We start from the raw sequence: 16,720 nt of genomic DNA, 5'->3' as shown, positions 1-16,720 counted from the left end.
TCTTGTTCCTGGTAAGGTTAGTTGTGTGTCTACCTTAGGACTTCACGTTTCGTTTACATTTTACATTTACATTTTCGTCATTTAGCAGACGCTCTTATCCAGAGCGACTTACAAATTATACTGTAGGGGATTACATATAGCAAGGTAACTGCATGGTCATCTGAAACCAAATGAGTCATGAGAGCAGGAAACAAAGAAAATATGTTTTTCTCCCTCTGTAAAATGTGTAAAATAAAAAAATGTATCCTCCAAAATATACAAATATTTTTGTCTGTATTGAAATCACAATATTTTGTGTTCTAGCTCCATAGTTGATTGAATTTATAGCAGGTGCAATAAAATAAAAATACAGAAAGTTTCATATGAATTTGGTGTGATATATGACTCAATATCAAATCTGCTTTGGTATAGCTCAAATGAACAACCAAGTATAACATTTGAAAAAGTTACTAGTGGGATGCGTGTTGTCATCACTTTAGTTTGTCCAGATTTGGTTACATTTAGGCAAGCTGCAATGATTCTTATGTACGAATAGATTCTAATAATCTTTATAGTTGAGGTTGTATATGTTAACGTACAAGATATCTGAACATGCCAATTTCACTATTGAGTAGTTGTGACAAAGCTTTTTAATGACACACAGTTCAAACCACATTTCAACACATCGATTGAAACTGTCTCTATTTTATATTCTAGATAGACCAAGCTTTGAGAAGCTAACATAATTTTACATACTCTTGACCATATCATGATTTTCACTCTCAGGTCACAGGTCAACATAGTATGATCAACAATACGTGTTTGTAGTATCGTTCCGGTGCAGCCAACTTCTTGTTAGGCCCAGTTCAATATTGTTGCATCATTCACATCAGACCAGTCTGAAGGGAGGCCATTAAGCCTAATGCCACTCTGCACCTCTCTGGGACTAACCCTTCAATTGGTCTAATGAGAGACAAGAGACGGCGACCAAGGGCTACCTCTGTTGTTGTTTCAGCCTGTCTGATCTCACAGGTAGGTGTTGTTAAATTGTTTTCAAGGGAATTGAGAGATACAGTGGACTAATGACCTGTTTTCTGAAGACTGACGGCCAAATACAGTAAACATGTTTTCTTGCTCAATTGACCAGCTTCTACACACCCCAAGGCATCAGGATAATGGACAGGCATACAAGTTGTTACTTAACATCCCAATGTCTCTGCGTTTCTATGTGGTATACACTTTTATGTTATATCTCAATCACACAATATTACATATAATGTTTTACCTTCCCTTGAAGAAATTCCCATATAAATAGGGTGGCATTTCAAACCACTGAAACCCCAAAGGAGTTGTCTTTGTAATGACTGCAATTTCCAGCAAGACAAAAATAAGTGGCCATCTGTCAAGTTGCAGGTATAAGGATACTGTCTTTCAGTCATCCCTAAGCCTAATATTAGTCAGGCCTGTGTACTACAGGTGTAGGATCTTAAGGTATATAAAAATGTTTTATTGACAAATGATTTAATAAAATATTGAATTTGGCCTTTATTACTACAACCCATAGAAATGCAATTAATAACACATTCATAAATGTCAAAAAAGACAGTCCAAAAATAAATCACAACGAATAAGGTTTTGAAGCGTCAGTCATATATCTAGGAGATATAAGAAAGCTCAGGAAATATTTGTGTTTTTTTGGACACATATTTAAACCCTTATTTTTGTTGGCACAAAACTACCTCCATACTTCCACGTGGCTTTTCTAATGGCTAGAAAGTAGCATTGGGATGGGACTAACAGCTAGGTTACCCCTCTGTGGCGTCGACATCGATAATCTCTACTGCTCAAACTCGGCGGTCGTGAAGCTCTCATGCGTGGACACCACTCTGACCAACCTCTGTGGCTTCATTGTCACGTTTTCTCATGTCTCTCAAACGATACTCATCCTGATTTCCTATGTGAACATCATCAAAGCGTCTTTGCGTTCCCGGGCGGAGAGGAGGAAGTTCATGCAGACCTCATCTGATCACGCTGACTAACTGCACCATATCCATCACCTTCGATGTGATGTACGCTCACTACAACAGCAACCCCAGCCTGCTGGCCCTGAGGAATATCATGGCGGTGGAGCCTCCTCTGGTGAACCCTATCATATACGGGATGAAACTCACTCAGATTCGGAATAGAGTTGTACAGATGTTCAACCGCAAAGTTCCTGCCCTAAGCTAAATGTATTGTAGTGATGCACTTGTGTGTTTACATAAAGCTATATTGACAATTTTCATGTGTTATTTTTCATGGACATTAGGAAGGAAAAGGTGCAACTCGCTCACAATTAAAATGTTGGTACTTTATTTATCTAAATATTAAAATCATGATGTTTTAGCCGTTAATGGCCTTCGTCAGAATTTTTGTTCTTGGACGTCAAATGGAAAAACTTTGCCACTCTTATTTGTTGTTAATGACAGATTCAGGTGTTTGGCTTCATGGAGTCAACTTGTTACCCTGTTCAACTAAGTGAAAATAGCTGTATATAGCCTACTTTATATACTGTATGTACTGTATATGTCCTGCCCTTATATTTGACTTAAGAATACATTTATCACTCCTATGATAAATTGTTGTCTTAGGACTACAACTGATTCAAGTTAGGGCTCTATTCAATCAGATCCGCTTTAGCAGACATCCGCATAGCGGTTGTTTTTGCGGTGTCGGAGGTGGACACAAGCGGCTCCTGGCATTATTCAAAATTACAATGCTTGTATTTAATAAGTTGGTCAGTTATACTTGGATATGGATGTGTAGGTTCAGAATTTGTTGCTGGCATGTAATAATAATAATAATAATATGCCATTTAGCAGACGCTTTTATCCAAAGCAACTTACAGTCATGTGTGCATACATTTTTACGTATGGTTGGTCCCGGGGATCGAACCCACTACCCTGGCGTTACAAGCGCCATGCTCTACCAATTGAGCTACAGAGGACCACCTGCCTAAGTGTCATGCATATGTCATGCCTAAGTTTGCTAATCTTGCCAATAAAAAAATAATTAAAGTAGTTGGCAATATCAGTGGGTTTTGTGATGAATGAGCCATCTGATTTATAATAATATAATAATAATAAGCCATTTAGCAGACGCTTTTATCCAAAGCGACTTACAGTCATGCGTGCATACATTTTTTGTGTATGGGTGGTCCCTGGGATCGAACCCACTACCTTGGTGTTACATGCACGGTGCTACGCTACAGACAGCGCCTCATTTGCACATTTTAATAAAATATCTCAGAACATTTGTAATACAAAAAAGTATTATATTTGTGTCTACATTCAACTGGTAAAAGTTGATTGTGATATAATTAAGGTTAAAAAAAGTTATGCTATGAGGGTGTGGTGCCTGACCTTAGTTGCTACATCCATTTTTGGACTTATAGATTAATGATATAAACTCACTGATTCTTGAAGAATATAACTTATAAATGTCTCATGAGCTTAGTTCATCTGTCGTAACCCATCAGATGGGTATATTACAAAGCAAGATCAATGACAGCTAACTTTGATAAGCAATCAGAAACTATTTATTTTCTGGTTCATTAACAAAGCTAAACTTAGATATGTATTCTTGTTTGTTTAATCAATTAGACCAAGCACATTTCAAGCTTATTTTTCACAAAAATTCAAAGTTATGAGAATATTTAGGCATGTTAGCTGGATAACTGCTTTGTAGTATAACCCTCTGAACCCAAAATATAAGCTTTTTTTACTCCAATGTTTGTAAACGACGTGAACACATAGACAACCGTCACCCACGAGGCATCGTTACCTGTCACTCCACAAAAGCCGCGGCCCTTGCAGAGGAAGTGAAACAACTACTTCATAGAGCGAGTGACATCACTAATTGTATGCTAGCGCACACCACCAACTAGCTAGCCATTTCACATCCGCTAGACATGCCCTGTTTAATGTACTATTTTCTATGAATGATTGTATTTCTATAGAATTTAAGCAAGGCTTTGAACACCCCGGATAGGCCTGTGTTTCAAAATGATATCTGTTTTTCTCTATATGGTTTCCTTGACTCTGAGAATATCTTTAATTTCCCCCAGTGTAGCGATGGGATGGACGGAGATTAAATTAAATTGAAATTCGGAATGTAATATTTCTGTTCATTATTCTTGTTTATTCATTTTATATTACTCTAAATGTGTAGACTACATTCAACCATACTTTCTAGTTACATGCATATTATGATTATTGCATTAATGAAATAATGAATTTTCTTCCAAAGTGGTCGTGAATATCCATTTATTTTGAGATACACTGAGGAGGCCTGGTTATAAGCAACTTAATAACCTAAAAAATATATATATTTTTGGATTCGTGCATGAAATGGAACCAGCGGCCAAACGATTGAAGTCCGATATTGTGACGTTTTTTGACAGCGCAATGTGACTTTTTATTAGAGTCAGTATAGCAATGTAACGTCATTGATCTGTCAGTTTCCCTATATAATTCCCTACTTTTCACACTGACATGGTATAAACAGCTCTACAGGCTTCACCTTTATGTATCACTAGATTTTATTTATTACTAGATTAATGGTATACTGTGCAACTTTAATAAGGTCTGGGTGCCTTATGGAATACTGTATGACAAAAGGGGTCTGTAATAATTTGTTTATTTTTTATTTTGTCAAGCAGTCACAAATATATATATATATATATATATATATATATATATATATATATATATATATATACATATATATATATTCATTTTTTATGGCACACGAGACACCTGTCTGATTAGCGCCTGTCTCTGTGGACTAATCCATTGAGGAGGCAGCAGGGATGCCACGGTCCAAGAATATGATTGTGGCTCAGACGCGCAAGGCACGTCTCTCCAGAATGCGCTCTCTCCCGCCATTTCATGGGTATTAATTGTTTCATAACTTCATTGTGTGCATTGTTTGCTATGTCTATCAATACCCCATTACAAATATCACCAGCAGTAGCCTACATTTACCATTAATTCCCATAATTTCTAATCTTTAATGTTTATTTGGTTACGGTAATTTCTGTTAATGCATTGAATATATTATTAATACAGTCATTTACCGTTCTCAATGTCAGAGTAGACATGTGTTTTGCAGAACTCACAACCTATGCTACACTTGTGAGAAACCAGTTTTTATTTATTTTATTCCAATTACGAGTTTTTATCAATTTATTCATCGTTTTTTGTTTGAAACTCTCCTGTCAATGTTGAGTAAGGACGTGGACCTGATTACCCACATAGACATCCATTTGGGGATGTCTGATAGTATATCTGATTGTCTTAACTCACCACCACTAATGAGCTGTGGTGCTTCTCAAAGTAATTTTTCTTCACCTCAAACAGCAAGTAAACAAAGTCTGTTTTTAGAATCAATTGAGAATGACAATAGTTCCTCAAAGTATTTGAACAATATTTCCATCTCTCTCCCTTCGATAACCACTCGGCATGAAAGGGAAAAATGTAATGCATTGATCCAGTGGAAACGTCATAAAATACCTGACCCAGTTGATAGTTGATACAGGGTTTCGAGTTTGTTGCAGACAGGCCATGCATAGCCAATGTGATTTATAAGATATTTATTTTCATCAGGATATTTTCTGCCTGCAGGCTGCAATGTTTTTATGTGTTGGCTTTATGTAAGCTATTTTTTCATAGTTGGCAGTGGCAATAAAAGTTACTTTTAGATTTGTGTCATTTTCATTTAGGTTAATATTGTAGAATGTAGATTAACCACAATTTTGAGATACAAAGACTATTATAAATTAAATGTTCCACGAAAATGTGCATTTGAAAATCATAACTGGCACGCAGGTTGATAGAAATGGTAAGATAAATAGGCACATAGGGTGTGTCTATATATGGACAAATACATGTTTTAAAATTTAGACAAATCGATTTTATGTGCATTACACTTTCTAAAAACTGCCCTTCGAATCTGCTGGAGGTTAAGTCCATATATGACAGGGTTTAAGACAGGTGGTACAACAAGGAATTGTACAGCCATTGCATTACGCATATTTAGCGTAGTACTTACATTATTCCACCCTTGCAAATTGTCAAACAGGGTCACTGTGATGAAAATAACTATTGTTATTAAATGTGGCACACATGTCTGTGTGAACTTAATCCTTCCCTTAGCTGACTGTACACAAGTCCTTACAATCTGACAGTAAGAAAATACAATCAAAAGTATCTGTAAAACATTAACCACTATTACAAATTTGTTCAAATTCTGATTGATGGTAATGGGTAAACATGCATGTTTCAGTATAGACGGAATGTCACAGAAGATTTTATCAATGCGAGATCCACACAAAGGAAGTCTGACGGTTAAACAAAGTGCTATGAGTGCTATAAATAAAGGAAAACACCAAGAAAATAAGATTAACTTTCTAACAGTTAAAGATGTCATAATGTTATGGTATAGTAGTGGTCTGCATATTGCCACATACCTGTCGTAAGACATCACTGTTAGAGTAGAAATGTCACACATGACAGATGTGTATATTACATAGGCTTGAGTCAAACATCCACCATAAGATATCACCTGAACATCTGACTGAAGGTCCAGTAAAAACTTGGGGTAGAAACCAGCAGTTCCATACAATCCATTGACACATAGACTACACAGAAAGATATACATGGGCTCATGGAGGCCTTTCTCCTGAATGATTGTTATGATCAGAGTCAAATTCAAAGTGATGATGAGAAGGTATGTGATAAGAGACAAGATAAAATAGACCGATTTGTTGTTAAATGTCTCTTGTAAGCCAAAGAGATAAAATAACTTGACTTGGCTTGAGTTCTCCATAGCTTTTGTTAGTTTTCTTCCTCTGGTCAATGCAGCAATTCTTAGTCCTTACAAGACTTGAGTGTGTATGGATGTGATGAATTCAAGTGTGAATCATTTGATTCTGTGTAAGCTCAGAAACTTGTGTCCATGAAATGTCTTCTTGCTTGAGAGAGGGATACTGCTCCAATAACTTGTCCTGCTAGCCTCTAAATATATTATAGTGTATGCTCACATGGGATTGTATGAAAAAAAAATAAGAGCGTCTGCTAAAATGACTAAAATGTAGTTTCAGTGTCAACATGTAACCACTCCATAGAGATGGATCTATATTGAGTTTATGGCAAGCAACTCATTTGATTCTATTTATGTATTAACCCAGCAAACAGGGGACGTCCTAAGGACATTCGGCAACGTTCCCATTAGGTCACTTTAAGGCAGCTTTTCCCAAACTCTGTCCTGCATTTTCTTTGCCCTGACACTACATAGCAGATTCAAATAATCAAAGCTTGATGATTAGTTGATTATTTGAGTCAGCTGTGCTAGGGCAAAAACCAAAACGTACACCCCTTGGGTCCTCAGGTCACAGTTTGGGAAATGCTGCTTTAAGGATTTCATTGAGACGTTATCCCTCTGACATTAAAACATGACATTAACCTCGTGACCATAAGAGGGCATTCAGTACAGATAACGGTTTGGTCGTAGTATAACGTTATGATAAGGTATACTGAACAAAAATGTAAACATAACATGCAACAATTTACAGTTTATATAAGGAACTCAGTCAATTGAAATAAATTAATTATGCCATAATCTATGGATTTCACATGACTTGGAATACAGATATGCATCTGTTGGTCACAGATAGAGTACCTTAAAAAAAAGGTAGGGGTGTGTGGATCAGAAAACCAGACAGTATCTGGTGTGACCACCATTTGCCTTATCCAGCATGACACGTCCTTTGCATTGAGTTGATCAGGCTGTTGATTGTGGAATGTGGAATGTTGTCCCACTCCTCTTCAATGGCTGTCAATGGATATTGACGGGAACTGGAACACGCTGTCGTACACGTCGATCCATATAATCCCAAACATGCTTAATGGGTGACATGTCTGGTGAGTATGCAGACCATGGAAGAACTGGGACATTTTCAGCTTCCAGAAATTGTGTACACATCCTTGCAACATGGGGCTGTGCATTATCATGTTAAAACATGTGGTGTATGGAGGACTAAAAGTGCCACAATTAAATAAATAAATACACCATTAAATAATTACTTAAATGTGTCATTAATTAATTAAAATTAGAATTAAATACATAAATGTGTTATTAAATGTGTCATTAATTAATTCAAATACCGATTCATTTTATGTAAAATACATATATAATTATTTCACTATTTACATTTACATTTCATGGTCCTGCGTTGGAGTGATTCATGAATTACTTAAAACTGTCAAACTGACCCATCAAAGTCAGTGGGCGGGGCTAACGCGAATCTAGTCTGATCCATTGCTTTGGTCTGAAGTAGAGTAGGCCAACCTGGATAGAGACAATGGAGGATCTCCGTGAACTTTCCAGGGAGTTGGTTAGAGACATTTTAAACTTAGCAGAGGATGTAGAAGCAGGACCTGCTGACCCAGAGCATGTAGCTAGTAAAGCAGAGGAACTTATTGAAGTTGTTGGAGTCATTTCCGACGAAGATATCGACCACAGAGTGATTGCAAATCTAGAAGAAGTTGTCCACCGCTTCTCTGGTACCAGGGCACTTCAGGCCCAACACACACAGGGACCGGGGCGTTTGGCGTTTGACATACCGAGTGCAGTTCTGGAGCATCAACTTCTTTGTGGAGTTCCCGCAGTTCAAATTGCAGCGATGTTCGGTGTGTCAAAGAGGACCATCAGGAGGCGCATGCAACAATACAGTTTAAGGTATTTACACTAAATTCATGAGTTTTCTGTTTATGAATTGCTGCTCTCATACACTCGGAAAGAATATGACGTTTAAGGTAACATTACTTGATGTTGTGTTTTTCTTGTTTGTACAGAAAGACAGATCTCTATTCAGCTGTGAATGATGAGGAGTTAGACCGTATTGTAAGTGAAATTCACAGAAGTCATCCAAACACCGGCTACAAGCTAATGCGTGGTCACCTGAATGCAAGAGGTGTGCATGTTCCAAGTGAGTAGATAATAATATGGGCATTATTTAAATGTATTTTTAATTTGGAGCTCTGCCCCTTTGAAAGGTGAAGGAAGCCCGCTTATGGAAAGACATCGCCTCTGAGATGTAGAATGTGTAGAAGAAATGTGAAGAGAAACACACATTTCAGGACGGCTGACTTGTATCATCAGGATAGACATGTCCTGTGATTTTTAGCCTCCTGTTTAATAGAGGTGGAACAATATCTGACAGTAATATTCTCAGCTGTCCGGATGTGCCCCTGCTGTAAAGGGTATAATATAATCATAGAAAAGCAAAATATCATAGGAGGCAAAAAATCTCAGGTCATCTCTGTTCGAGCATGTGGTATCTATCTATCTATCTATCTATCTATCTATCTATCTATCTATCTATCTATCTATGTGTGTATATATATGTATATGTGTATATATATGTATATGTGTATATATATGTATATATATGTGTGTATATATATATATATAAATATATATATATATATAAATATATGTATATATATATATAAATATATATATATATAAATATATGTATGTATGTATATATATGTATGTATATGTATGTATGTATATATATATAAATATATATATGTATGTATATATGTATGTATATGTATGTATGTATGTATGTGTATATATATATATGTATATATAATTTTTATATATGTGTATATATGTGTATGTATATATATAATATATATATATATATATATATATATATATATATATATATATATATATATGTATATATATGTATATGTATGTATATGTACAATATCTGACAGTAAAGTACATTTTTGAAGCTGTGGTGGTTCTGTAATAGTTGACTGTTTTACACACATTATTTATTTTATTATGACACCACTATATCCTCAATAAGTAGCCAGTGAGTGTGTGGTTATTCATTTTAAATTCCTCCCCTCAGTCTCAAGACTGCAAGAGTCTTTACGCAGAGTCAATGCAGAGGGAGTCTACATGAGACGTCTGAGGCTGCGTGTATTAAGGCGACGGCAGTATTTTGTTCCTGGCCCAAACTCTTTGTGGCATATAGATGGCCACCATAAGCTTATCAGGTCAGTGATATTAGCAGATAAACAATGCATCTTTCTATATGTTTCATTACAATTGTTATACAATAAAGTTATATTTTTTCATGTGTTTGCAACAGGTGGAGATTTGTTGTCCACGGTGGGGTGGATGGATTCAGTCGTTTAGTGGTCTACCTGACTGTGGCCGGCAATAATAGAGCTCATACGGTCTTACAGAGCTTTATCACCGCTGTTGAGCAGTATGGGCTGCCATCAAGGGTACGGTCTGACAAAGGGGGGGAGAATGCAGATGTAGCAGAATTCATGATCAGAAGCAGAGGTACCGACAGGAATTCACACATCACAGGCAGAAGTGTCCACAATCAGCGGTAAAGAAATATGTTTGGCAACTAGGCTCACACAACTAACATACTAGTTGAATGTACTTTAGCATATGTCATAAATTAACAATTTCTCAATTTTATCCTAAACACAGAATAGAGAGGATGTGGAGAGATGTTTATGAACATGCCCTGGACCTCTTCTATCAGATAATTACTTCATTGGAAGATCAGGAGACACTGAATCCAGACAATGAAGTCCATCTTTTCGCTCTGCACCGGATTTTCCTTCCACTGGTTCAGCAAAGCCTCGACTCTTTTCGAGATGCTTGGAACTTCCACGGTCTTAGAACTGAAAGGAATCAGTCACCACAGCAACTCTGGAGAAGTTACAGAGAGCAAGGCCCTGAGGAGGATCCTACTGAGGTTAACAATTAACTTTAAACACTTTCTTAAAATTGTTTCCCCAAAGGAATTATGGGAGAAAAAAATGGTGCTAAATGTGATACTTTAAATGAAACATTTACTATAGATTATTGTCTCTTTAAAATCTCCCGAGCTTTTAAAGATCAACCTGTGAGCTGTAGTTTCTACAGTGCATACTATGCAAAGCTGTATTATTTTAAAAAACTGAATAAGTAACATTTCATTTCTCACTGCCTTGGTGACCAAAAATAACAATCTTGTGTAAGGACATGTCAAACTAGTTTTAAGTACAAGACTGATTATGCTTGTCATCCATTCAGGTTCCTGAAGAATATGGGATCGATTGGAACGGACCTCACTGCCTTCATCGAGGCACTGTGTCAGTCCCCGAGGTTCAGCTGGCCCGTGAGCTCTCAGATGAAGAGGTTGCAATTTTGCCAGCTCCAGGAGTTTCTGTTACTGATGCACTTAGACTATATGTAGAGACTGTGGAAGTGTTATCAAGAATCTTAGACTGATGTCCAACCCATGTTTTTATTTGTTGTGTTAGAACAAGCAAAGAAAAACTGAAAGTTTACTTTCCTTTTAAAAGAAAGGAAAAAAGCTGTTTCTTTGAAGCTTCCTGTCTCATTATGGTCCACAGAATGACTAACATGAATGCTGTACTGTTAGCACTGAAGGTGCAGAACAGTTTGATTTTAGTAAATGGAAGAAAAAAAAGTCAACTACTGCACAGTGTGTTAATGTTTTCAAAGACACTGAACTTGTGTCAATTCATCTGAACTGTGTATGCATTGACATTAGGGCTGGGCAATATGGAGAAAATCAAATATCACATTTTTGATCCAAATCCTTAACCCAAATTTGACAAAAGTTGGCACAGTAGGAAAAATGTTAATAAACACAATAAAGTGCTTTATAAAAATCCATTAAAACTCTAGTACTTAAACTCTCGTGTTAACATAACAAGCCAGGGTTCACAACACATTCTATAATTTCAACAAGTACAGCGATGAATTCTGTCACTTAACCAGCAGGAACTCACTGCATGGAGTAGAAGTTTGTTATGTAGCCATCTCCGATTTGTTTTGGTGACTGCCGGAAGATCCCAAGACATGGAAAGATCTGAAACTGTGTCCTTCTGTTCCGGTGTAAGATCTTCATGTTCAAGCTAGAATTAAGACCATACAAGTTATTATATCTGCCCAAGCAATATTTTTTACATGGCAAAGTTTCTTTTAGGTTACATACCAGTTCTATGATGCTCCTGATGTGCAGATCAGGACAGTCTTCTGTAACAACAGTAGCCATTTCAGGGTCCCCATTGAACAGTACATGAATTACAGCAGGACTTAGTCCTGTGACATGGGGACCATCATGCAGAAAGGTGTGGCCCAACATCCTTCCTGCAACCCGGAAGAGGTTGCTTTCAATAAGTGCCTCTGATGCTGCTGGAACAAGATGGTCAGGTTCACCCTCAAATAGCAGTGTTCGGCCCATTCCTCCTGTAAAGTACCAAGAGAGCAGGGAATAAAGTCACAACAATTAACCTCTTAAATACATTAAATAAAAATGTATGATAGATAGATAGATAGATAGATATATTACATCATACTAGTGGTGATTACTTGGCCTGTGGTATTGCTGCTTGTAGAATTCACTTAAACCAAATTGTAGCCTACTCCAAAATGACTTACAGAAGGACCCCAAACCACTTCAAATTCAATTCCCCTGTATACCCTACTACAAACTTACCTGACACAAAACATAACCATGGGATCGTGGTCATTCCCTGGAGAAAAAAACAAAACAAAATCATAACTCACCTCACCTTAAATTAAGCAAATAAGCCTGTGATAACTATTATTGACACTATGAACACCAATTAAGTTTGAGTCACTATAAAAAGAAATGCAAATAATTTCAACAAGCCACAGACAGTACAAACTTTTTTTACTTTTGGTAAATGCCTAGTTTCGCACTGACCTGAAAATGTTACTTTTTGCTCTCCAAGTCCTGAAGTAAGAAGTTCAGCTTTAAACAGTACGCTTGGAATTTTATCCGCATTGTGGTCAGCCAAACAACAGACAGTGTGTGTGTAGCTTCTTCGGCTAACTTGGACTTGTGCTGGTCGTCTCGTCATATTCCTTCTGGCTCCAATGTTATATGGCGCAAAGAGCCTTGCTACCTCCGCTGCAACACAGAAAAACGTAACAGCTCAATGGTCACCAGTCAGCTAAAACAGCCTCTACTTCTATCTTGGGATGCTCAAGCCAGCTAACACCATTTAGCCGATTAGCGAACTAGCTAGGTTTATGCTTCCCCCCATTAACAATAAACGTGTCACGCACGAAGCATCATAATACCGCATGCAAATACATGTTCGAGTCGATCTAATTTAACCTACACGTGTGTCCCGAATCATTAAATAGTAGCACACCTGGCTAACATGAAATTACTTAGCTTACCTTGGACAGGTGTACGTGATTGAGCGGCCGGTATCTGCTGTGACTGAGCTGCCGGAGTCACCGGTGCCGCGGGAGCCGTTGGACTTCTGCTCAGAGCTTCCTCAATCAAATTCGCTGCTTCTCTCAGCAGCTCCGGGCAACTTTTAGACATTTTGTCCTGCACCTCACACAGCGTCTCAACATTGGGGCTAGCAGGACCGAGTCTTCTCTTGATTTTTAGCCGTTGCAATGAAAGTTCTGTTTAACCGTGTAACTAAACCAACGTAGAGGTGAATAGCGCCACCCAGTGTATTGGAATGTGTTCAGTAGCTCTGCATCAATCCATTATCCGGAATTGATTTGTCTTGGCTTGATGCAGAGGGTAACCAATCAGGCGTTAGGTTCCGCCTACCAACTTTTGATGGGTCAGTTTGACAGTTTTAAGTAATTCATGAATCACTCCAACGCAGGACCATGAAATGTAAATGTAAATAGTGAAATAATTATATATGTATTTTACATAAAATGAATCGGTATTTGAATTAATTAATGACACATTTAATAACACATTTATGTATTTAATTCTAATTTTAATTAATTAATGACACATTTAAGTAATTATTTAATGGTGTATTTATTTATTTAATTGTGGCACTTTTAGTCCTCCATAGTGGTGATGGCGGCGGATGAATGGCAAGACAATGGGCCTCAGGATCTCGTCACAGCATCTATGTGCATTCAAATTGCCATCAATAAAATGCAATTGTGTTCGTTGTTCATAGCTTATGCCTGGCCATACTATAACCCCACCACCACCATGTTCACAATGTTGACATCAGCAAACCGCTTATCCACACGACGCAATACACGTGGTATGCAGATGTGAGGTTGGTTGGACCTACATCCACATTTTCTAAAACAATGTTGGAGGCTGCTTATGGTAGAGAAATTAACATTCAATTCTCTGGCAACAGCTCTCGTGGACATTCCTGCAGTCAGCATGCCAATTGCACCCTCCCACAAAACTTGAGCCATCTGTGTCATTTTGTTGTGTGACAAAACTCCACATTTTAGAGTTGCCTTTTATTGTCCCCAGCACAAGATTCACATGTATAATTATCATGCTGTTTAATCAGCTTCTTGATATACCACACCTGTCAGGTGGATGGATTATCTTGGCAAATGAGAAATGCTCACTAAAAGGGATGTAAACAAATTTGTGCACCAAATGTGAGAAAAATTAACTTTTTGTGCATTTGAAAAATTACTGGGATCTTTTATTTCCGCTCATGACACATGGGACCAAAACTTTACATGTTGCGTTTATATTTTTGTTCAGTGTATTTTGATGTCCATTAGGGAACATTATGAAAAGGTTCCTATTTGTGTCGGACGTTATCCATGAGACATTCAATGACCACAAGGAGATGTTTCTTGATGGTCAAAGGGATGTCACATGATCATACTTTTTAGGATGTTCTCAGGACTTCATTTTACTAGTCTTCAGGACGTAACAAGATGGTCCCAAGGGAATGTTCTCTGGGGATCCTTTGTCTAGTTCCCTGTAAGTTACTAGGACGTCACAAGGACCATGTCAGGACCTTTTTAGAACATTCTCAATACTTTTATTTTACTAGTCATTAGGACGTTACAGGAAGGTCCCAAGGAAATGTTTTCTGGGGCACCTTTGCCTAGTTCCCTGTAAGTTACTAGGACGTCACCGAGGACCATGTCAGGACGTTCTCAATATTTTGTTACCATTTTATTTATTATTATTTTTGTCATGTAGCAGACGCTCTTATCCAGAGCGACTTACAGGAGCAATTAGGGTTAAGTGCCTTGCTCAAGGACACATCGACAGATTTTTCACCTAGTCAGCTCAGGGATTAGAACCAGCGACCTTTCGGTTACTGGCACAACACTCTTAACCACTAAGCTAGCTACCTACCTGCCATCAAGTGACATCCCCGGGAAAGACCGGGAACTAGACAAAAGATCCAGGGGACGATGACACAATGTCCCAAAAATTTCAAAAAAACGCAGTGGCGAACCGTTACTATTGAACCTAGGCCTTCAGAAATCTTTTAATAGCTTACGTTGTATCAAACCAAAAAATCTAGAAAAATAACAGACAACATAGCATCACTTAATGCGCTGAAATCCGAAGGGGCTGGCCAGCAGAGATAGGTGGGATGGGATGAGGGAAACCGAGGGTTGGAATCTGGAACTGGAGATGAGTGAGAGTGAAGATGCTGAGTGAGGGGTAAAATGACGGTTAAAAAAATACAAAAACAACAATTCAAAAATGACACTAAAAAGGAAGGTTGTTACATTGCCTGGGCTGGTTGCTCCTGTGGGTCGCTCTGGATTGGCGCATCTGCTAGATGACTAAAATGTAATGTACATTTTGAGAAGCTTCACAGCATGTGGATTGTACGTTTACAATTCAATACAAATAATTGTTGTTGTTTTTTTGCAACACTATCCACCTTGAAGTTGATAACACCTGCTACTGCTGCAGCTGTCGTCGTCATTGTCACACTATTAAAACACACGCTAGCTACTAGCGTTGGAAGATTACTGCTCGCTATTGACACTGATTCTTTGCTCTTGCGCTCTCAATAGTGACATGCCTAGACACTTTTTCTTTTTTGTGCGGTTCCATCCATTGCACGTCAAAATGTGGTTGTTTCATGCCACTCTCACTCTACAATTCTGCTCTTATACAGTTGAATGGCAGGGAAAGGGGATACCTAGTCAGATGCACAACTGAATGCATTCAACCAAATTGTGTCATCTGCATTTAACCCAACCCCTCTGAATCTACCTCATCAGCGCCCGGGGAGCAGTTGTTGTCGGGGGTTAACTGCCTTGCTCCAGGGCAGAACGGCAGATTTTTCCACCTTACCGGCTCAGGGATTCGAATCAGTGACCTTTGTCACCCCAATTCTGAATACTGTATAAAACCAGAATGGTTCTAAAACAGAGCGTTGGGGAACACCATATTTAATTGGTGAATTACAGTGGGGAAAAAAAGTATTTAGTCAGCAATCAATTGTGCAAGTTCTCCCACTTAAAAAGATGAGAGAGGCCTGTAATTTTCATCATAGGTACACGTCAACTATGATAGACAAATTGAGAAGAAAAAAAATCCAGAAAATCACGTTGTAGGATTTTTTATGAATTTATTTGCAAATGATGGTGGAAAATAAGTATTTGGTCACCTACAAACAAGCAAGATTTCTGGCTCTCACAGACCTGTAACTTCTTCTTTAAGAGGCTCCTCTGTCCTCCACTCGTTACCTGTATTAATGGCATCTGTTTGAACTTGTTATCAGTATAAAAGACACCTGTCCACAACCTCAAACAGTCACACTCCAAACTTCACTATGGCCAAGACCAAAGAGCTGTCAAAGGACACCAGAAACAAAATTGTAGACCTGCACCAGGCTGG

At 37.9% G+C, this 16,720-nt stretch overlaps 1 protein-coding gene and 1 long non-coding RNA gene across 2 annotated transcripts; both read right to left on the bottom strand.

The window, feature by feature from the left end:
- Positions 1 to 5,910: 5,910 nt before the first annotated feature.
- Positions 5,911 to 7,443, bottom strand: LOC121557430 (olfactory receptor 6N1-like). The gene is made up of 2 exons (XM_045211504.1): positions 7,391 to 7,443; positions 5,911 to 6,868 (listed from the first exon to the last, which is right to left on the bottom strand). The coding sequence occupies exons 1-2, from the start codon at positions 7,441 to 7,443 to the stop codon at positions 5,911 to 5,913; spliced, it is 1,011 nt and encodes a 336-aa protein (XP_045067439.1).
- Positions 7,444 to 11,588: 4,145 nt separating this feature from the next.
- Positions 11,589 to 13,686, bottom strand: LOC121537807. Its single transcript, XR_005995152.2, has 5 exons — positions 13,288 to 13,686; positions 12,806 to 13,012; positions 12,575 to 12,611; positions 12,071 to 12,324; positions 11,589 to 11,990 (listed from the first exon to the last, which is right to left on the bottom strand). It is a non-coding gene; the product is annotated as an uncharacterized LOC121537807 (long non-coding RNA).
- Positions 13,687 to 16,720: the final 3,034 nt, after the last annotated feature.

Source organism: Coregonus clupeaformis, chromosome 5 (genome assembly GCF_020615455.1).
Source record: "Coregonus clupeaformis isolate EN_2021a chromosome 5, ASM2061545v1, whole genome shotgun sequence".
NCBI classification, from domain to species: Eukaryota; Metazoa; Chordata; class Actinopteri; order Salmoniformes; family Salmonidae; genus Coregonus; species Coregonus clupeaformis.
The sequence above is the reverse complement of the archived record's forward strand: the minus strand, read 5'-3'. Positions and strand labels throughout refer to the sequence as shown.

What these genes read in the sequence shown, in the direction of transcription:
- LOC121557430 (XM_045211504.1), bottom strand. Translation starts at nt 7,443, where the DNA reads ATGAAATCCTTAAAGCAGCATTTCCCAAACTGTGACCTGAGGACCCAA. An exon ending in GACCTGAGGACCCAAGGGGT is followed by an intron (nt 6,869 to 7,390) that starts GTACGTTTTGGT and finishes TGCATTGACCAG; the next exon opens with AGGAAGAAAACTAACAAAAG.